Source organism: Salvia hispanica, chromosome 5 (assembly GCF_023119035.1).
Source record: "Salvia hispanica cultivar TCC Black 2014 chromosome 5, UniMelb_Shisp_WGS_1.0, whole genome shotgun sequence".
Classification (NCBI taxonomy): domain Eukaryota; kingdom Viridiplantae; phylum Streptophyta; class Magnoliopsida; order Lamiales; family Lamiaceae; genus Salvia; species Salvia hispanica.
In genome coordinates, this window is record NC_062969.1 from 16,708,115 (window position 1) to 16,730,798 (window position 22,684).

General features: G+C 35.5%; 1 protein-coding gene, 1 long non-coding RNA gene and 1 pseudogene across 2 annotated transcripts; 2 read left to right on the forward strand and 1 right to left on the reverse strand.

Annotated features, from left to right (window-relative positions):
• Positions 1-1,251: 1,251 nt before the first annotated feature.
• LOC125190187 (remorin 4.1-like) lies at positions 1,252-3,648 on the forward strand. Its single transcript, XM_048087407.1, has 2 exons — positions 1,252-2,058; positions 3,021-3,648. The coding sequence occupies exons 1-2, from the start codon at positions 1,438-1,440 to the stop codon at positions 3,210-3,212; spliced, it is 813 nt and encodes a 270-aa protein (XP_047943364.1). The 5' UTR covers positions 1,252-1,437; the 3' UTR covers positions 3,213-3,648.
• Positions 3,649-7,226: 3,578 nt separating this feature from the next.
• LOC125186789 lies at positions 7,227-8,605 on the reverse strand. Its single transcript, XR_007170502.1, has 2 exons — positions 8,480-8,605; positions 7,227-7,354 (listed from the first exon to the last, which is right to left on the reverse strand). It is a non-coding gene; the product is annotated as an uncharacterized LOC125186789 (long non-coding RNA).
• LOC125186788 lies at positions 7,352-9,508 on the forward strand (annotated as a pseudogene).
• Positions 9,509-22,684: the final 13,176 nt, after the last annotated feature.

The window sequence follows — 22,684 nt, forward strand, 5'->3', positions numbered from 1 at the left end:
TTTCTAGGGTTAGTAAAAAGAATTTCACTAATTTCTTTTTAAATTAATCCAGTTGCAATATGACTCAAGAAAATCAATGAAAAATAAAAATTTATTTATATTGCCAGTTATATATCAACTTATAAATTTTTTATTTTGTTAATAATTTTTAACGCAATATTGCAACTGGATTAATTTTAGATAAGGAAAATTTAAAAACTAAATAAATCATACAAGAAAAGTTAATTAATTATGAAGCCCGTTAATTAACTATCCAACCAAGTTGAAAATAAAAGGTAAGAACCTTTTAAATTAAAATCCATTAGTTTGACAACTTAATGAAGCAAAAAAATTATAAATTGATGTAATAAACCAAAAATTTGTAGAAGGGTCTAGTAAAACAAAAAGTATTGTTACAAAGACCTCTAGATGTGATTTGCCGATTTATTATGTTAGATATGAATATATTGTTAACCTTGCCAACTAACAAAAGTGCAAGTCTTTGAGTTAAAATACACAATTTTTATTTAGATTATATTAGTGTACGATTAGTTCATGTTAAAGGGTTATTTGCATGTAAAAATTATAAACTTTCACCAAATTATAGTTTCACAAGTTAAAATTTGTCTATAAATTATTAAATTATTAATTGGTTTATTTCGTTATTAAATTAATAATTTCTTTTAATTTTGCAACCAATCAAACTTTTAACAATATCATAGTTTGATCACTACTTAATGTGATATGTGGCATCATCAAATGTCAACAAAAATAGCCAAATAACATTGTATCACACTAGATTAAATAATTTCATTTGTTGAAGAAATATTATGAATTATACTAAGTTATATTCGTACCAAAATTTTGATTGGCGAAAAAATTAGAATAAATCAATAATTATAGACAGATTTTAAGGGCGGTATGAAAAAGTAGAATTTGACGAAATGTACTCCACAAAAAAATTATTTTTAGATATCAACGATTGTCAATAAAATAACTTACTTACATATTAGCAACTCCTTCACGTAAAATGTACTCCACAAAAACTTTATCTTTTGTGTTTATTAAAATCTACCGCTAAGTACAATCTTCGATCGACAAAAGATTTCTTAGTTAAACTGTTTAAATATGATGAGATTAGGTAAAACTTTTAGCCAATGATCTATTTAAAATATTCAGAAAAATCTTGGAATATGGGCAATTAACGAATAAAGAGAAAGTGCAGGGACCAATAAAGAAAAAAACAAGCAAAATAAAAAAGTTGTTGGCATTAAGAAGAACGAACTCTTCCACAATATCCAAATTCAAGTGTTGAAGAAAAGAGAGCAATCAATTCCAAAAACGTAGTATCAATTTGCATGCATGTGTGGCTCATATCCTCCACTTTTTTTCTTTGATTAAAGATGATTAGTGAATCCATCACCAAAAATAAGTGACGCACAAAAAAGAGTACTAGAGATGTCGAGCGATCAAAGAGTTTTGACCCTAGCAAACACCTTCCAAGACGGAGACGGAGACGAAGACGGCGGAGGCTCCCCGGCCGTCAGGGACATCCATGCCCTGACGCCGCCCCGCGCCCCACGCCTCCGGCTCCGCGAGGCGTGGGAGACGGGTAGTCACAGGTCATCCTCCCTCTCAGTAGCGTCAAACGCTACTGAGGGCGGGGGCGAGAACTTCACCAGCATGAGCAGGGAGTTCAACGCCCTTGTTGTAGCTGGGGCCACCATCAATGGGCCCACTCAGCCCGAGTCGGGCCCATTGGGCAGGATTAGGGAGGAGGGGAATTTCCAAGTGGAGACAAACCCCTTGGCGATTGTGCCGGATATTGGCACGCTGGATCCTGTGCAATCGCCAAGGGGTGAGTCTAGCGGCGACAGACATGCGCCTGTCGCTGCCAGCGCAGGTGGAGAGATGTCGGTGCATCGGGTGAAGAAAGAGGAGGCGGAGTCGAAGATTTATGCTTGGCAAAATGCCAAGGTTGCGAAGATTAATAACCGGTTCAAGCGTGAGGAAGCCATAATCAATGGATGGGAAGGTGAGCAAGTGCAGAAGGCCACTTCTTGGATGAAGAAAGTTGAGGTATATTCTTTTTCACTGAAAATTTGCTTTAAAAAAATTCTAGCATAGTTTTTTGGCTTAGCTTGAAATATCTACGGGTGTGTTCTTTGGAAAATCGAAAATTAATAACGCCAGACATGGGAAAATCAAGGTTTTTAGGGATGATCTTGATTAGATTGACTACAGTATTAGTTAGAGACATCTGTGATTGTTTATTGTTTTCTACTAATTAATGATGGCTGTTTCTTTTACTAGTTAGGTGAAATTAAGAAGTCACATTTATTTTCTTGTTTTAGTAAGAGGCTATAAAAGTAGTTAACTTTCTTATCCCTTCTTTCACTAGAACTCTCGGTCAAAACGATATGTCTATAATTGCTTTCTTTCTTGGGAAAAAGATAAGTAGTAATTATAAATGATCATATTTCACTCAAAAGCATGTTGAAATATACTCTCTCTCAAATAGGCTACGGTCTACCTGGATAACATTACTAAGTTGTGATGCGAAATTAGTAAAATATGTAAGAGGAATAGATAAAGTGGGTAAAATAGAACATAGAAAGAGCAAATGTGAATAAAGGGAGATCAAAAGTGAGTAATAAATTGAGAATAACTTTGAATATTTAGTACTCCATGAGATTAGTGGATAGACAAAAATGAAAAGATGAAATAATATTTTGTAAACACATGTAGTATTAATTTAATTTATAGTCTTCTAATGTAGATACAGGTTGGCAATTGGTGAACAGTGAATTGTATTGAAATTTAACAACTGCTACTATTTTTCAAGCTTTGGTAGAGTTTTCATCAATTTGTGAGTACTAGTAAGCTTGTTTAGTTAAAATTTAGATGTCCAAATTTTTACTACTTTTTTACATGAACAAAAAAAACTATATCGATTTATCATGCAGTATTATAATTGAAGAAGCATACATACAAATCCAATCCATCTCCCTTGATTTCAAGTAGTGTAACTAAAATTGCAGAGGAAATTGGAGGAGAAAAGAGCAAAAGCACAAGAGAAAATGCAGAATGAGATTGCAAAAGCACACAGAAAAGCAGAGGAAAGAAGAGCTTCTGCTGAGGCCAAGAGAGGCACCAAAGTGGCCAGAATTCTTGAAATAGCAAACTTGATGAGGGCCGTTGGTCGGCCGCCCGTCAAGCGCTCCTTCTTCTGAAGTGGCACGGCACCACCACCAGCTATGTAATATGTAAATATAGTTTGCAGTCAGTGTACATTATAAAACAAGAAGAAAAACAAGTTTGGTTGGTTATACTTATTACTATAGACATGATGTTGAAGAGGATTTTAAACCCCCTCAGTTTTGAACCTTATAGGGGTGTTTTAATCCTAGTTGCAAGAATTGCTACAAAATTGTAGCAATGTGAGTGTTGTGTTTGTGTTAGTTTTTTGTTATGAGAGACTGATTGGCATGTCTTTTGTTGACAAAATATTGTGTCTAAGCATTTTCTATGCTGTTTTGGAATTTTCAGATTAGTTTTCACCAGTTGCCATCATAAAATGGCATTTTTATTTGGAATTGTTACTGTAATGTACTACTCCAGATGTATTACATCTTGGGATTTCACGCAGTGGAAGTTGTATGGTTCTTATATCATTGATAATTTGATAGTACTATAATGTATTGTTATGTATAGTTTGGTAAGTGATTCTTTCCTTTTTTCTTTCACGTGGTTGTGCTATGATCTTGTGTTTTGTGGCTTTGGTCGGTTGTGAGGTGGTGCTTCATGTTCTTGCTCTCCCTTTTTCTTCGTTTGCTATTTGTTGTGTCGTCTTGCTTGTTCTTTGTTTGTATCGTAGTTGTTGCTTGGATTGGATTATAGTATCTGTTTTGATTATGTTTTGGCTCGTCTCTTCAAGAAGGGCTTTGAGGTGTCTCGGTACTTCTAGAAATAGGTGTCTCAATACTTCCACAAAGGGTATCGACATTTGGCAGAGGTGAACGGTCCGATTCAAGAGTGGAATTGTAAGAAAAGTGGCAGGTGGGGGTCGACATCGATGTGCGAAGATTGAACCCTAAATAAGATAGCCAAACCAGCTAAGGTTTGACAACCAAAATTAAACGTTGAGTGGGTGTTCAATGTGTAATTTTGGCTAATCAACGTGTAATTTATTAATTGACGTGTACTTTCAGCTACCGCGTTGATATTTCCACTGTTGAAAATTATGTGTGGGGCATTTTATACCTAAAAATGAAATGATGACTACTAAATAGTAATGACCTAGACAGTGGAACATCTTTGAGGAAACGCCTAAACGATGGGACAAAATCGACCATTTACGCTTAAAGTGAAAAAAGCCGATTCTTCACTTTCTTTCACTTCTAATGATTCCGTCCCTTTTGAAATTGTGTCCTATATCTGACATTATATGCAGCCGAGAGCGGTGACAGAGGAGGTGGGGTCATTGCCGGAAGGGCTTCCGATAAACACTTTAGCCTATTCACCGGGAAAGCTTTTCTCCCATTTCCCACGTCCACTATCATGCTTCCTCAATTTTTATAGATTTATCGAATTTTTTTGCCATAGTGAGTGTTAACCAGTTGAATATATGAACTCGTAACTAGTCCTACTCTACTGACATACTACTATATACTCCCTCTGTCCCATTAAAAATGCAACGTTTTCCTTTTTTGGTTGTCCCATTAAAAATGAAACGTTTCCTTAAATGGAAACAACTCTATCTCTACTTTTTCATCTCTCTTACTTTACTCTCTCTTCATTAACTCACAAAACAACACTACATAAAATCCCGTGCCGATTCTCAAATGTTGCATTTTAAGTGGGACGGAGGGAGTATATCGATCTCTACTTATCTCAATCAGTCACCAAACCAATTGCCTCAGCCTTAAATAAAAGTGTTAATATCATGACGTTCTTCAATTCCCTATCCTTGAGGGCATGCAAACTCATTTACATAAACGTCAATTTATTAATCCTTAAATATATTCGCAGCCTTGTTTAGATTTGGAGTACTGCGGATTGAAACAACACAATTTTCTCCACTCATCCATCTATATCTATAGGATCTCAAATAATAATAACTAACATAAATTCTTAATCATTGAATTTAGAGATTTACTAGTTAAAATAATATAAAGTGATTAATATTTTAAATTAAAAATTATTAAATTTATTGAAGGTAACAATGTCCATTTTGATAGTATAAACAACACTACATAAAATCCCGTGCCGATTCTCAAATGTTGCATTTTAAGTGGGACGGAGGGAGTATATCGATCTCTACTTATCTCAATCAGTCACCAAACCAATTGCCTCAGCCTTAAATAAAAGTGTTAATATCATGACGTTCTTCAATTCCCTATCCTTGAGGGCATGCAAACTCATTTACATAAACGTCAATTTATTAATCCTTAAATATATTCGCAGCCTTGTTTAGATTTGGAGTACTGCGGATTGAAACAACACAATTTTCTCCACTCATCCATCTATATCTATAGGATCTCAAATAATAATAACTAACATAAATTCTTAATCATTGAATTTAGAGATTTACTAGTTAAAATAATATAAAGTGATTAATATTTTAAATTAAAAATTATTAAATTTATTGAAGGTAACAATGTCCATTTTGATAGTATATGGTAATTAAAACTAATCACTTTTCTTTCTCTAAAACATCATCTCAATACTTTAAATTCACATAAACTCTCTGGATTTAAGTTAGGAGTATTTTTTTGCAAAAACATAGTAGTATTAAATTAAAGGTAATTTTAACGAGATTCTAATCGCATATGTTCGAATGATGAAATTCAATAATTTTGTTTTGAATTTTCATATATTTTGATAAACATTTTAATATCAACATATTCATCATAATATGTTAACATAATGCATGTACAATATCAATATAATTGTGTTAATATACATGTATTTGTGTTGATATTTTTAACGTACTATGTTGACATCACAAAACTCATGAAAATTACTATATTCTTACGAGTTGACAATTTTATCCATTTGTTGATATTTTGTATAGTAGGAGTACTACCTTTAACCTTTTCCCTTCCTTTTAAGATCTAATGGTCATTGATTAATCTTGATAATGCACTAGAGTATTATTTGCATTTTAACGATGACTACATCTATATATCACCACATAACCAACCAAACATGGAGTATATCTTAATTTAAAGAATATTAGTGATATAAAAAGAGTCGCGAATTCGCAACTCCAAAACAGGATCTACGTCACACAATTCTTTATAGGACAGAATGTTAGCATGCTATTATTACACTCTTTGACGCCTACATTTATAAAATAGTGATAAGAAGATGATAGAATTTTCCCAACATTAAATGTATGTTTGAATTCTAGTGATAGTGAGAGTGAGAGTGAGAGATGAGAATTTTTTTTCTTCATAATCCAAAAATGAAGGTTGAGCAGTCTCTCTAATGTTCCAGAACTTTGCTACCATTATTCTTTTAGTCTGGAGAAGGGATACAAACCCACCCCACAAGTAAACCTCCTTGATCACATAATTAATAGACAAGCCTTGGGCAATAGGCTCGACCTAGAAGAGAACAATGGTATCGAGTTTATAACTTTCAATCACCATCCACTCCACCCATAGGTCGCATGAGCACCTTCTGTTGCACACTCAATGTCCCACATCGATTGTGAGAGCAACTTGTATGGGGTTCATAGATCAAATTGAGATGAGTTTTCGTGCTTTTGTTTTCAATTAATTATTGGGAGTGACCACTCTCCTTTGCTACTCTGGTGTTGTCTTTAGGGTGTTTGACAAAACTTGTTGTTACCACCATGAACTCATTTTTTCTTCTCTGATGAGGCTTGGACATAATGCTACTCTACACATTCATATATGTTGACCATTTAGTGTAGTACACTACTTGCATTAAAATATGTAGTTCTTTGATGGGTGAGTGTTTGCCTATCAAATGGAAGTGGATGATAGTTTCACAACTTCAACCTAACTAGTAGTAATTGAATGTATAGAAAATTCCACATTCTTGCAATTTGCAGAGAGAATTATTTACCACTTATAAACATATGGTACAACAAAAACCATTAGCATCAGATGCCACAATCCCAAAAATGTGTAGGCATTTTATAGGCCTAAAGATGATTCTCTTTAATAATTCACGATCGCAGAATGTAAAGCAAGAAATAGCACACTTCTTAATCCTAAACACAAATATCTTTCTTTATTCCAATATACCAAATCAAAAGGTTAATATAAGTACTAAGATTAGTGCATTGCTCTTGCACTCGGGGATTCCTATGTTGATCCTGCTTCATGTTAAACTAATTTATCTGTACCAATTCCCATAAATCATGGATCAAGAAATAGTGTTGACCACTTTCAAAAAACAAAACGCGATAAAGCTTGTCTAGGCCATAAAAGGAGGAATCTAAGAAAGGGAAGCAACAAAAACTACATAATTTTACTATCTTTTTTATAGTGATTTTAGCAGCACTTTCTCAAAGTGTGTGCATGACCTGACCTTAATCATTTCTAAATCTAAGGATTTTATATTTTCATGTCTCATTTTGCAACATTTAAGCTATATGCCTACTTATGAATATTCATAATCATCACTTCTATTATTTGGCACTCTTTCCTTATTCAATTAGTTTCCTAACTGTCAAAATTTAAACTATTTCAACAAAAGTTAACATAAGACACTTATAAAATCCATCTCTATTGTTATTCTTAAATCTTGATTAGCTTCTTATCCAATAGTAAAGGTAAACAACAATCTATCTTCCCACTCCCCAATCACCTAAAGATGACAATTTTTCCATCACCACCAAATCTTCATTGGGTTCTGGTGATGTTTCACTAAAGAAACACACTACAAGCATAAAAACAGCATTACAGGATAGGCCAATGCCATCAAACATCTTTTGCAGTAAAGAAATTATGACTGCTCTTCCACCTAATTCAAAAATGGTTTCTCTATGCAAAAATAATCAATGCCTAATTGCAAGTGAAATGGCCCACCAAATTCAGCTGCAAGTTTTTATATCCTCTTCAGCAGCCACCTATCTTGTTACTAATAATTTAACTTGTCTATATCTCTCTCTCTCTGCTATTATTTGATCATCATCATCATATCTCATTCTCCAAATCTCACCACCCTGTTTTATCACCACACTCTTCTGCTTCACTCAAACCTTCCACAAACCTCTTATTTTTAATACTCCAAATCCATAAGTTGTTGCTCAATATGCTGGGAAATTCAGTGAATTTAAGCACATTTTGGGGAAATTTATGAGATTTGCTCACTATCTATTGTAGTTTAGTCTCTTAATTGGCTTCATGCTAAACTAAAGTGCTTATAAATTATACTAATTCTCAGAAAAAAAAAACAGGTAATACAGTAAACAAGAAGAAAATCTGAAATTGAATCGTCCAATCGAAAATGAGGAAGATACCTTCTATAGGAGCAAGAGCAGCAATGGCGGTTGCGGAATTCGATTCACAATCACACATATCCCCACCGCCGCCGCCTGTATCGCATCCGGAGAGATGCGACGCCAAAAATTGCCCGTGGTAACCGTACTCGAGCTCCAAGGAATTCAAGGCGAACACGGCGCTGGTCATCGCCGTCCTCTTCTGCGCGCTGGCTTTCAACGCCGGCATCCGCTACATCGTGCGCCTGTATTGCGGAGAACGGCGCGGCGGAGGAGGTTCGAGGTCTGAGCTACGCGGAGGGGATGAAGCTGGGCGGGGAGGAGACGGAGTGCATAATCTGTTTGGGTGATTTCGCGGTAGGGGAGAAGATCGGAGTTCTGGATAAATGCAAGCATGGATTCCACCTCAATTGCATTCAGAGATGGCTCATTTCGCACTCCTCCTTGTTGGATATTTTTAGTATAATTTGATTAACTTGATCGATCGGTATTATCATAACGATACATCATATAAGTATGGAGGATGCGGAGTGCACACTTATTTGAATTCGTTATGATGTTAGGGGCGAAGCCCCTGAACAGATTAACGGGGTCCGGAGGCAGCGCCCCCGGATAGCGGGGTCCAAGGGGCAGAGCCCCTAGCTGCTTGGAAATTTTTTATTTCTGACGAAGTTGCTGTATAAGACTTTCATCCGAAAATATAATTTCGGAAAAGTAAAAGGACCAATTTGCAATTTCGAAAACCTTTAAAATTCTGTTATTTTCGGTTAGAAAATGAACAGACGCGTCTGTTCATGCTTATAAACCGATCCGATCGTTATTTATGGTTCTGATCATCTTCAACAATTATCATTCGAAAAAGTTCAAAACAATCTTCTGAATTTTATCCGATCGAATAGTTTGGTACTTTGGTAGAACCGCCAAATTGATTTGATCTGAAAGTGTTTATCACGACTTTCTGATATCCGTTTTTGTGTTCTATATATTGAATCTCCCCAACACTCCTGCCCTACCTGCAGAACCAATTGCTCCTCCCCTTCGCCTCCATGAAATTTATCCAAACTGGAGTTCCTAGTTCACTGTTTTTTCCCTTTCTTCTCTTCATTTTTCTTTTCTTTTTCTTTTCTATATTTCTCTATTTTGTTTATTTCAATTTGAAATACGTAAACCACTTGTGTAATGCATAATTTTTAATTATACTCGTATAAGGTTATACTCTCGAGGGTATTAAATGGCCCAAACTTACCAATTTGAAGATAAACCTCTTTAATTAAATTGTAGTACTAGTAAATAGATATTCAATTCCATCGTCCAACCAATTAAAATACTCTCTCTGTCACGGAAAAATATACATTTTGAAATGACACATAGGTTTATTGAACAATTACTAAAATAGTTGAGAGATAAAAAAAAATAATTAAAATATTATTAGTATTGAATGATGTCCATCTTATTTAAAAAAAGTCACGAGAAATAGAAATTAAATTAAAAAAATAAAACTATATCAAAACTCAAAAACAAAAATAAAATACAAATGTTGTTGGTTGCTTCATAACAAGTGCTTGTTCTGCGTCTTTAGTTTGACGTTTTGGTTGAAATTTTTGTCCAAAGCTCACGCTCTTTTCATTATAAATGCTCTTAATATCTAAATATATCCCTTGTAATTTTTTCGGCATATTGTTCTTTTCAAATTTATTTAAGAATTTTTAATGCTCGCTATGCCTACGAAAAATAGTCCAATCTTTTCATTACGGCGTGTTCACAAAAAAATAGTCACATCCCAAAATGGAAAGTTTCTTTCCTTCTCTTTCATAATTTACTCATTTTTTCTCATTATATCTCTTACTTTACCAATCGCTAATTAAAATATGTGTCGTCCATCATAAGACTATTTTTGGTGGATAAAGGGAGTATGTTTGATGAGAGTTTGCCAATGTGCAATTAATTTTAGTGTGAGGTAGCTGCATCTAACCAAACCATGCAATCTGCAATATTTATACACCAATAACATACTACCTTCGTCCAAAAAAAATATATAATATTGTAAATGACATGAGTTTTAATGCACAATTGGTAAGAGAAGGAAAATGTGGTGGAAATAGTGTTTAGTAGATTGTGGAGTCTATATTTTGAATTAGTTTAATTTTGTTGAATGACCCAAACCGGTAAAAGTTGTCTATTTTTCTTGGCCGGAGGTAGTAGTTAATTGTATCTCTTAATACTTTTATTCTTGAAGTTATTACTAAATTAGATTGTGCCATTATCAATGCTTTATGTAATGTTTTTTGCATATTATATTATGGAGTGGATTCAACTAGGGGAAAAAAACTTTAAGATTTGAAGCATGCATATACAAGAGACCACATTCACCCATACTGCAGTCAACTAGAGTTTAGAAGATGACATCATCGTCGAAAAAAATAAAAATTGTCGTATATTCTCTCTAGATGAGATCAAGTCGGTCACTGAAAATGCAATGATGAGCATAAATTAGGAGAAAAAGGTCTTACTACAGTGTACAAAGGTATCATCGACAATGAGAAGGTAGCGGCGAAGCGGAAAAATTAAACTTCCAATCAAGAGGGGACGAGATTCGATGAGGAGATCGAAACACTAAATCAGATCAAACATCATAATATTGTCTCTCTTATTGACTATTGCAATGAGAAGAGTGAAAAGATTATAGTATATTAATACACAACTAATCATACACTAAGTGATCACCTCCACAAAAGTGTAAGGGACGACCAACGACTTAGTATCTTGATAGAATTTGTTCGAGTTTGTATCATTTTCACCACTGCATTGCACTGGCTCATTCATACATCGTGATCTGAAGAGTTCGAACATCCTTTTAGACTAAAAATTCATTGGCTAAAGATGTAGATTTTGGCCCGGCCAAATATGTGAGCTTGGATTACCCACATAGCCATGTTAGTACAATGTATGGGCACGGTTGGGTATATGGATCCATATTAGTTATCCTCTAAGAAACTTACAAAGGCTAGTGACACATTCGTTTGGTGTGATAGTGTTCGAAGTTTTGTGTGATCATGATCGTCAGGATGAAAAAGTGTTCTTGTCCGCTTGGGCTTAGAGAAAGAAGCTGGCGATATTTATGTAGAAAACACAAATCGAACATGCATATAGAATGCATACATAAGAAAATCAGAGAGAGAAATATGAGATCTTATTTCATCAAAAATATCCGAATGAATTGTACAGCCAAGAGCTCATCTCTTATATACATTGGGATGACTCATTCTAGACTATAAAAAACCAATAAAAAACTAGCTAAGTACATGTAAAAAGTCAGCAAGAAGTAGCTGATTATTTCCCACACAATTGACTAATTGACTAACCTTTGCCACGTCAGCTTCACCGACTCTTTCACTCCTAAACCCAACTGTAGCATTGTTCATTTCTTCAACACATTTCTCCATTTTCAACAGCCTCCCTCAAGATGGACTGTACAAGCTAAAAAAGTTCATCTTGCACAATATACTTTGAAATGCAGTAGCTCCCAATGGCTTGGTGAATATGTCAGCCAATTGTAAGTTGTTCCTGATATGCATAAGCTTTATCACCCTAACAATCTGCCTATCATTCTTCTGTATTTTGATGGATCCTCCATTGGTTTTCCTGCCTCATGCCTGAGTTGTTTTAGTGGATCCATTGGCACCGATGAAGGCTTGTGAAAGGCTGCAGGTTTTCTCTCGGTCAACGTATGTAATTGGGAGTGTGTATCCAACTGATCAGGAAGAGATTCCTGACCCAGCTGAGTCGTTGGTACGACAACCGGGACTTGATTTCAAACAAGTTTCCTCAACCCACTTCTACTGATTAGTATAGTGGAGGTAAGGGTCGAATCCCACAAGGATGGACACGTTCGGATAACTGCGGTGACTTTCCTGGGTGTTTTTGGTTAGCTACCACGCTTGGGTTGAGAATTTACCTAGGAAAGAAATAAAGATGGTACTCTACTGACTAATTGGCGTGAAAATAACAGGCATGTGGTTGTGTTCGTGAAAATAGGGGACAAAGTGTCTCAGAGGCATACGAAAAGTAGACAGTTACTAAAAGGGGAAATTTAGACAACAAGGTATATCTGGTGGCTGGTTGGTTTTCTCGACAAGTCTGGAAGGTACAACTGAAAAGTAGGGAACAAAAGTAAAAGTAACTTAAAAGTAAAGTGGTCCAAACTAAAGTTGATTTTGACGTTTTCTTCTTCACCAAGTATTAACAAAAATCATATGAACACAAACACCATAACTAAACTCAGATTCATAACTTCAAACTCAAGATCCATGGATTAAAATGCTCAAACTTAAAATGAACGGCGAAACTGCAGTTTACCTCTACTGACTAACATGCAAGGTGGTGATTATAATGCAGAACGAAAGACTCATGCACGAAAATTAGACTGAAACATAACTACAACCTCAGATCAACAACTCCAGATAAGACAACGCTTAGAAGTTAAAAGCAACGACTAGATCTAACTTTCCTAGGTAGAATGAAGCAAACTCAAACCAAAGGGACATTCGAAATAGAAATTTCATAACTAAAACGTTTGGATCTTCACCAAGTACTTCAAAAGGCAACAAAGATAAATATTTGCACAGATCCAACTAGAAAGCAAGTAAAGATTAAACTAGAAAGCGAGTAACGATTGTTTTTGCCACTCCGGGCGGTGAAACTGCTATACTACTACGACGAACTGGCTGGAACGGTGGGATGATGACTACTCCGGTAGACTCTTGGATGTCAAGTGACCATAGCTGTGGCGAGGAACGAGAGATTGGATAATGCTGAAGGAGCTGATCTTCTAGAGAGAATTCTACTAAGTGTGTATGAGAACCGAGAACTTGGAACTCCCAACCGAACTTTTTTCTCTCTCCAAGTGGCTTCTTTTATAGGGGAGGCTTGCCCTTGCTTTTAGGGTAGACTTCCTTCACGATTTGACTTTTCTGCCCTTGTTAATGATCATCCCAGCTATCCTTCTTCTCCATCTCGAGCCTTTGCTCTGGCATGCATCCTGGTCAGTATTGCACCCTTCTCGGCGCTCTTTTCACTTGCGTCACCTGAATCGTCTCCTACTGACTTGGATCCTTTAATCCGCACACTTTAGCAACTGTTATGCAGATAATACATGCATTTCACGACATACTGATCAGTAACCAAGGCTTAGAATACGACTTATCAGCTTGCATCCCAACAAACCTGCATCCCGAACTAAGTCCATTGCTATTTTCTTTGTGAAATCTGAATCCCCTTTTTGTTTCTAGCAATTTCAAGTCCAAGAAAATACTTAGGAATGCCAAGATCCTTGAATCTGAAATGTTGAGCCAAAAAACTTTTGAAGCTCTCTATCATCTCTGGTCTGTTTGTGGCCACTAAAATGTCATCTACATATACCAAAATTCCAAAGAAATGGCAGTTATCACTCTTGAAAAAAATGAGTGATCTGAAGCTGATTGTTGGAGACCAAAATTAGCTAAAACCTCATAAAGTTTTAGGTACCATTGCCTTGATGCTTGCTTTAATCCATATAATGATTTTTTTAGCTTGCATACAAGCTTTACATTAGGATCAGAAGCCCCCTCAACAAGCAGCTCAGGAGGTAAATTCATGTAAATTTCTTCCTCTAGATCACCATAGAGAAAAGCATTATTGATATCTAGGTGACAAAGAGACCAGCCATTAATAGCAGCAAGAGCAAGAATAAACTTCACAGTAGTCAACTTTGCCACATGAGAGAATGTATCAAGAAAGTCAATGCCTTCCTGTTGTGTAAAGCCCTTAGCAACCAAGCAGGCTTTGTACCTTTCTACAGTGGCATCTGCTCTAAATTTGACCTTGTAGACCCACTTACAGTCAATAGGGATCTTTACAGGAGGGAGGGAAATAATCATCCAAGTATCATTCTTGATCAGTGCAGCTAACTCTTCAGACATAGCTTGCTGCCATTCAGGTTGAGTAGCTGCCTGAGAATAGGAAGTGGGTTCAAGTACAGCAGTCATGAGAATGATGTACTTGAGGTGAGATGGTGATAGTTTGGAGAGTGAAAAATATGATGAAATAGGATAGGGAGATGTTGAAGATACTGAATTACAAATGTAATCAGTGAGGTGTGGTGGAGTTTTGTGATTCGTCCAATTTTGGTCAGATTTGGAGTTTTCTGAGCAGTTGGCTGATTATTTGAGATAGGTGGTGACTGATTATTTTGAGTAATTTGTGGGGCAGCTGGAAGATAATTAGGTTGGTCTGAGGCAGAAGATGAAGGTGAAGGGGCATTATTGATGGGAACATGGTGACTGGTGTTTGGTGTTGTAGGGAAGTCAGAGGGTGATAGATGAGAAAAGGGGAAGACATCTTCATGAAAAACAACATGTATAGTGATGATTTCTTGCATAGAATCAATATCAAGCACTTTGTACCCCTTATATCCAGTAGGATACCCCAGAAAGACACACTTAGATGCCCTTGGTGCAAACTTGTCTCTATCTCTGTTTAGAGTAGAAGCATAGCACAGACACCCAATGACTTTGAGATGGGAATATGATGGTGTTTTATTGAAGAGAGATTGAAATGGGGAAATATTATCAGGCAGAATTGATGAAGGGATTCTATTGATCAAGTAAGCAGAAGCCAGAATACAGTCCCCCCAGTAAGTGATGGGTAAGTGTGACTGAAATAACAGACTTCTAGCAACATTTAAAAGATGTTGGTGTTTTCTTTCTACCCTTGCATTTTGTTGTGGAGTTTCCACACAAGAACGCTGCACCACAGTCCCAAAAGATGTGAACAGAGATGTGAGGTTAAACTCGGGTCCGTTATCTGACCTAATCACTTTGATCTTTTTGGAAAATTGGTTATATACTGTGTGGAAAAATTGAGTGAGCACAGTTTTCACATCAGATTTGTGTTGAAGCAAAAAAGTCCACACAAATCTGGAGCTATCATCAACAATAGTAAGGAAATAGCTGAACCCTTGGGTGGTGCAAGGGGTGAAAGGCCCCCATATATCACAGTGAATAAGATCAAAAGGATTTGCAGCAATAGAATCAGAAATGGGAAAAGATAAATGGTGTTGTTTAAGGGGGCAGACATCACACAAAGCATGGGATTTATTTGTGAAAGACAATAGCTCAGACATGGTTTTGAGCTTATTGAAAGACAAATGACCCAATCTCCTATGCCACAAATCAATGCTAACAACAAAATTTACACAGGGAGAGGTATCTGAGGAACCTGTGACTATCTCAGAATCCACATCAAAGGTGTATAAATTGTCAATTCTGCTACCCCTTCCAGCTGCCTGAATTTCAAGAGATGTGTGAGTAAAGGTGATAGTACAAGATAGTGAAGATGTGAGAGAGCTAATAGATATGAGATTAAAGGAAAAAGAAAGAACATATAGGACTGAAAATAGAGTTTTAGAAGAAGTTAGGTGTATAGTTCCCATGTGTGTAACAGGAGCTGAAGCACCATTAGGAAGATTCACAAAGGCATTATTGACAGGAGAAGATGAGCTAAAAAGTGAGAGATTACAACATACATGATGAGTTGCCCCTGTGTCAAGTAACCAAAGTGGTGTAGGTGATGTAACAGAAGCTATGTAATGGGAGAAAAGTATAGTACCAGTAAAAGGTGAAGATGTAGCTGGAGCTATTTGTGTGGCAGAAGGAGGAGCAGTAGAGGTGGATGGAGAACTGAGAGATGAGGCAGCAAGCTGTGACTAGAGAAGAGAGATCAACTGCTGACACTGATCAGAAGAAGGCAATGTAGTAACTGCAACAGCCTTCTCACTTCCATCGGGAAGTGAATCATCAACATAATTCACTGATTTCGCAGAGGTGGAGTTATTTGAAGGAGGTTTGCCCCTGCCTCGGCCAAAACCTTGTAGAAATCCATGAAGGGTATAACATCTATCAATAGTGTGGTTTGTTCTACCACAATGAGAGAACAAGAGCCTTCCTCGGCCATAGAATGAAGTAGCTGCATTCACTGAATAAGGAAGTTCACTCGAAGCAGGAGGAAGAATAGAAGGCACAGAACCATCAATACTTCGTTGTCATTCTTCCTGAATAACCAGAGAGAAAAGCTTAGATAGCGATGGCAGTGGAACAACGGACAGAATACTGGATCGAAGCTGAGAGAACGATGAATTCAATCCAATAAGGAATTGCATTGTGCAATCCTCTTCCTGATACTTATGCCAACGAGAAGCACTATCACACCTACAAGTGCGGCAAGTACACCAAGATTTTGGCTGTGAATGCTTGAATTCATCCCATACAATGCGCAAATTAGTAAAATAGGTATTGACATCTGAAGTTCCTTGATTAAGCGACATGGGCTGTTGTTTCAGCTGGTAGTGCCTAGCTGAATCTCCCTGAGCAAAACGATCACGCAGATCTGACCAAACATCATGCGCATCATCCAAATACATGATACTAGAACATATTTGAGGAGATATTGAGTTCCTAAGCCATGAAACTACCATAGAATTGCACCGAATCCAAGCAGGATATAGAAGATCATCATCGTGAGGCCTCAACAAAACTCCATTGACAAACAACAATTTTAGCTAAAAGAGCAGTAGACATAGATCGGCTCCAATTGATGTAATTGGAACCAACGAGCAACTGAGATACCAATTGAATACTAGGATTATCACTCGGATGAAGATAATAAGGACTCAACGAATCCTCCGCCGGCTGGATCTGGTTACCGCTGCCACCGCGAGGAGCCATCAGAAAAGAAAGAGATCAGAGAATAATGGCGGAAGTCAACAAATCTTCTCTGATACCATGTAGAAAACAAAAACCGAACATGCATATAGAATGCATACATAAGAAAATCAGAGAGAGAAATATGAGATTTTATTTCATCAAAAATATCCGAATAATTGTACAGCCAAGAGCTCATCTCTTATATACATTGGGATGACTCATTCTAGACTAAAAAAAACCAATCAAAAACTAGCTAAGTACATGTAAAAAGTCAGCAAGAAGTAGCTGATTATTTCCCACACAATTGACTAATTGACTAACCTTTGCCACGTCAACTTCACCGGCTCTTTCATTCCTAAACCCAACTGTAGCATTGTTCATTTCTTCAACACATTTCTCCATTTTCAACAATTTAAACCTTGTTTTTCATGGAAACATGTCATGAGACGCAAGACTATCGATATACAATTTAAGTGTTTATCATAAAATCATTAGCGGTGGGAATCCGGGTATCTGACCCAAAAAATCGGATATCAAAATCCAAAAATTGTCAAAAGTGCATACCTGATATCCCGCCCGATATGTTTTTCAAGTACTCCAACACCCACCATGGGTATTCGAACCCGAAGAATTAGGTATCCAAATATCCGAATCTTTACATATGTTGATAACTAATAAAAAAATTAATAACGAAAAAATGTATTAAATTTTCTAAAGCTAAAATTCTCATTACTTATTGATAATATATTAAATTCCTTTTGTTTTGTATGTTAATTATGTATTTTTATCAACTTAAAAATGTCAACTGTATGAGTAGGCTAGTAACTAACCGAGAGGCGAAGAGAGAGAGTATGGGTAGACGGTAATGCAATGAATACATAGAGTTATGGGAAGAAAGAGAGGGAATGAGAGTAGAATCACTTTGATGGATACTTTGAGGATTAACTTATTTGTACAAGTTTGAGAAAGTTAACCAATTTAATTATAATTAACTAAATAACTTTAGTCAAGCCCCAGCATTCCAAAAGAGAGATTTCAGAAATATGGATTAAATTCTCTAACCTTTCGAAATTTGGGATTAAAATATTCTATTACATTTTTCTTTGTACTCTACCTAATTACACTTTATAACTCCATCGTTAAAAAAAATATACAAAAGTAATCAAGATAAATACACAAAAGAAATCAAGGATATAATAAGACTAACACATTAATTATTTATACGGTTCAATATGATAGAGCAATGTCAATACATGTATTTCAATATATTCTTTATGGATACAATTATAATGATAATGAAAAAATAGCAAACCCTAATGCTAGACATAATAGTAATCGATCTCAATGTAAATGTTGTAGTGGAGGACAAAGTATCATGGTCATGGATTGACTTATTTCTTTTGAATCTCCATAATCCAAAATTATATAATTTACATTCAATTGGACTAATTTATGGGGAGGAACTAATGCTAACGTCTTTTTCATTTTGAATACTTATGTGCGTTAGGGTGACACGACTTTTAAAATGACAATGTGACAACAACGTAGTATGCAATCTGGGATATATAGGTAAGCCACTCAGTATAAGGTTCAAGCAACAATGATACAAAATCAGAGCACTATGGTGACAAAATGACAATATAAGCAAGCAATCTATAATACATAGACAAGCAACTTGACATATGGTTCAAAGCATTTGCAAAACGAAATCACAAATAATCAAGAAATTCGAGATACATAGTCAAGCCAGCATGCCACATGGCAGACTAAGGTTGAATCTGCTCCTAAATCTAAGGGTCCACATTGGTGGTAGGTTGTCATTTTAATTTGGGTTGTCATTTTAGTATAACACTACTTACAATATCTGAATCTATAATATTAGCATAAGATTAATCTTCAAGGAATTACTCTGTATTAGCTAAGATAGAAAACTTTAATACTACTAACGTTGTTTGATCAACAACAGTAATTAGGTGACTCTTCCTAATAACACATAAGTCATTGTTTGGATGTCATAACTGTGTTTTAAGTGAGAAGTGTGAGAGATGATTCAGTATTGAGAAGTTGGAAGTCAGAATTGCGACAAACAATTGAATACTGTATTTACACTATTTTCTATTTTGTAGTCTTTGTTTTATTTATTAATCTAATTTTTATTTTCGATATATTTAGGTAAAAATAGGTTATGATTAAGTTGCTAATAAATCTTGGATTAGTAATCTAATCCGGTTAAAGTGAGTTAATTGACATTGATCGTCAAGTTTTGAAGGAGCTGTCAAAAAGGACCATTTCCTATCCAGAATTCAAAAATAAAAAAACTAATGTTCTGGACAAAAATCATAAAATGATCATATGATTAAGACCAAGAATAAACTTTCTTTCTTTTATAACTAATTTAGGGGCGGAGCTACGGTGTGGCATGGGGGCCCTTGGGCACCCCAGCCATTTGAGGTTTTAATTTAATATATATATATATATATATATATATATATATATACTTATATATATAAGGGAGCATTAGGGCACATCCTTAATTAGAGTGCTAACGTACATCCAACCACGTGCTGCCATGTGGCACGAAAAATGCAATATTGTATATATAAAAATGCAATTCACATTTGTGAAGTTGTTCATGCATTTCCGCAGATTGCATTTTAGTTATTGGAAAATTGCTTTTTTTATTGTTAAGTTTTGCATTTTCACATAAATTGCATTTTATATTGTTAAGTTTTGCATTTTCTCATATATAAATGCAATCCGTATAGATATAAAATGCAAATTAAACAGTCAATATCGAAAATGCAAAACTCAACAATAAAAAATGCAATCTTCATATAACAAAAATGCAATCTGTCGAAATTCATATTGCATTTTTCGTATATAATATTGCATTTTTCGTGCCACGTGGCAGCACGTGATTGGATGTACGTTAGCACTTTAAAATTAGTTAGCATACTAGTACATCCCTATATATATATATATAGAGTAGTGATATGGGGAAAGTGCCCCTTAAGTATATAACTAGAGAATAAATCACAGCCACAAGATCAAGAAAATTAAGGGCTAGTTTTAACACATGAGATTTTCGAATTTGAAGGAGAAATCAATTCACTCTATCACAGATTTACTTCACTATACAAGGTGGGGGTATAATAGACATTTCACTAAATTGCAGAATTCATCTCCCACCATCACTGCTCTTCCCGTCGCCTCCATCCATCGTCGCCGTCGCTTCCATCCACCGTCGCCATCGCTTCCATCCATCGTCGCTGCAATCGCCGTCGCCTCCATCCATAGTCGAACAATGAATCCAAATGAGAAAGATTTTTCAAAATGTAAGTTGTTCTACTATGTCTGTCATCCATGCTTATATTGAAAAACAAATTCATGAGATAGAAAAATCAACTCTTGCGATGGAATGCTGAATTAGCATATCATGAAATCGACTATTAGCGTTGGAGAAATTAGCTCTGCGATGAAAATTGATATAACAGATCGTGAAATTAACAATTGACGATGGATAAATCAGCTCTTGCGAGAAAATTGATATAGCAGTTCATGAAATCAACAATTAAGATGAGGAAATTAACTCTTGAGATGAATATTTTGCGAGATGTGATTGTTGAACATGAGCCCTAATTTTATTTTCACTGCGAAATCGAGCAAGTTTTCCCCTCATTTCCACCGATAATCTGAAAATCGCGGTTATTTGCAGTGTAATCCTAATTTTGAGCCCTAATTTTACTTTTACTGTGAAATCGAGCAAGTTTTTCCCTCATTTCCATCGATAATTTGAGAATTGAGCTGTGCGGTTACTTGCAGGTCGAAGTATGAGCACTAAATGTGAAATTCCGGCGACGGCCGATTCATCCTCGCCGCCGTGGATCGAGCTGCCTGCAGATGTGACCGGCAACATTCTCAAGAGGTTGGGGGCGGAGGAGAAGCTGTGCAGCGCGCAGCAAGTGTGTGCAACCTGGTGGAACGTTTGCAAGGATCGGTGGCGGAGCGAAGGACGGCGTCGCCGAAAATCTGGATGATTTTGTTGCAGCAAGATCTGGAATTAGCGTGAATCTTCCATAGAATATGGTTTCCAAAAATGCCCTTGTTAATTACTTTTTAATTAAAATATGTAAAAATAGTTAAGCCATAAGATTAATTTTAAGTATTAAGATATGTGGCTGAGATTTGTTCTCTAGTTATACACTTAACATTAGTTAAACATTGATCACTCCTCTATATATATATATATATATATATATGAGTAGGAGTAAAGGTCAAAACTGGTTCTGAATATATGCCCATTTTATGATTTTGGTCCTATACTTTATCTTTTGAATTTTTGCATCATGAACATTTCAACTCGGATCACAATTGGTCCTACACTAACAATTCCGTCAATTTTAATATATATATATATATATATATATATATATTAAATTAAAACCTCAAATGGCTGGGGTGCCCAAGGGCCCCCATGCCACACCGTAGCTCCGCTCCTAAATTAGTTATAAAAGAAAGAAAGTTTATTCTTGGTCTTAATTATATGATCATTTTATGATTTTAGGACCAGTTTTGGCCTTTATTCTAATATATTTACAAAACTTTAGTTATATGATGTAATAGCGCAGTTGGCAAAATTCTTGTTTATAGACCTTGGTTCCGGGGAGGTGATGGGTCGATTCATGACTCCCCTTATGTCTTTTAAAGATTATTTTCTAAATTTTATACAATACTATATTCTAATTCATGACTTTTAAAGGTTAGAGTTTGGAAGGATGTTATCGTTCAATGACTCATAAATATTGCAATATCAACGTAATACAATATTGTATTTTAAACTATTTTTGTATTAGTATCGTAATATGGTTAATAGTTTTATTAAAATCTTCTAATATGTACAATTAAACAATTTGCTTTACTATGAGAAACTTAATATTATTGGTAGTTAAATTCTTTATAAGGTCATCACATAATGCTTATATTAGTTATTTTCGATTAGATTAAATTTGCTTGATATATATTTATTTTTAAGATCTTCTAATTCTAAATGATGAAAAAAAGCAAAAACATAAAATGGTCTTCCTACAATAAATTTCGATGACAAAATCGAGAGATACCTACAACTATTAACAGTGGCAGAGCTAAAATATTATTGGTAGTTAAATTATTTATAAGGTCATCACATAATGCTTATATTAGTTATTTTCGATTAGATTAAATTTGCTTGATATACATTTATTTTTAAGATCTTCTAATTCTAAATGATGAAAAAAAGCAAAAACATAAAATGGTTTTCCTGCAATAAATTTCGATGACAAAATCGAGAAATACCTACAACTATTAATAGGGCAGAGCTAAAAATTTCTTTTCTTGACCCCACCACAAAATTCCTCGCTCCGCCACTAAATTTCACCCATAAAAAACGACGTTTACCGTACATAAATTATCACAAATTTTTAGATTTTCACACGTTGCAATCGTCAATTAA

Excerpts from the sequence above, each read along its gene's own strand:
- LOC125190187 (XM_048087407.1), top strand. The coding sequence starts at position 1,438 with ATGTCGAGCGATCAAAGAGTTTTGACCCTAGCAAACACCTTCCAAGAC. Across the intron at positions 2,059-3,020 it reads CTTGGATGAAGAAAGTTGAG|AGGAAATTGGAGGAGAAAAG; the intron begins GTATATTCTTTT and ends CTAAAATTGCAG.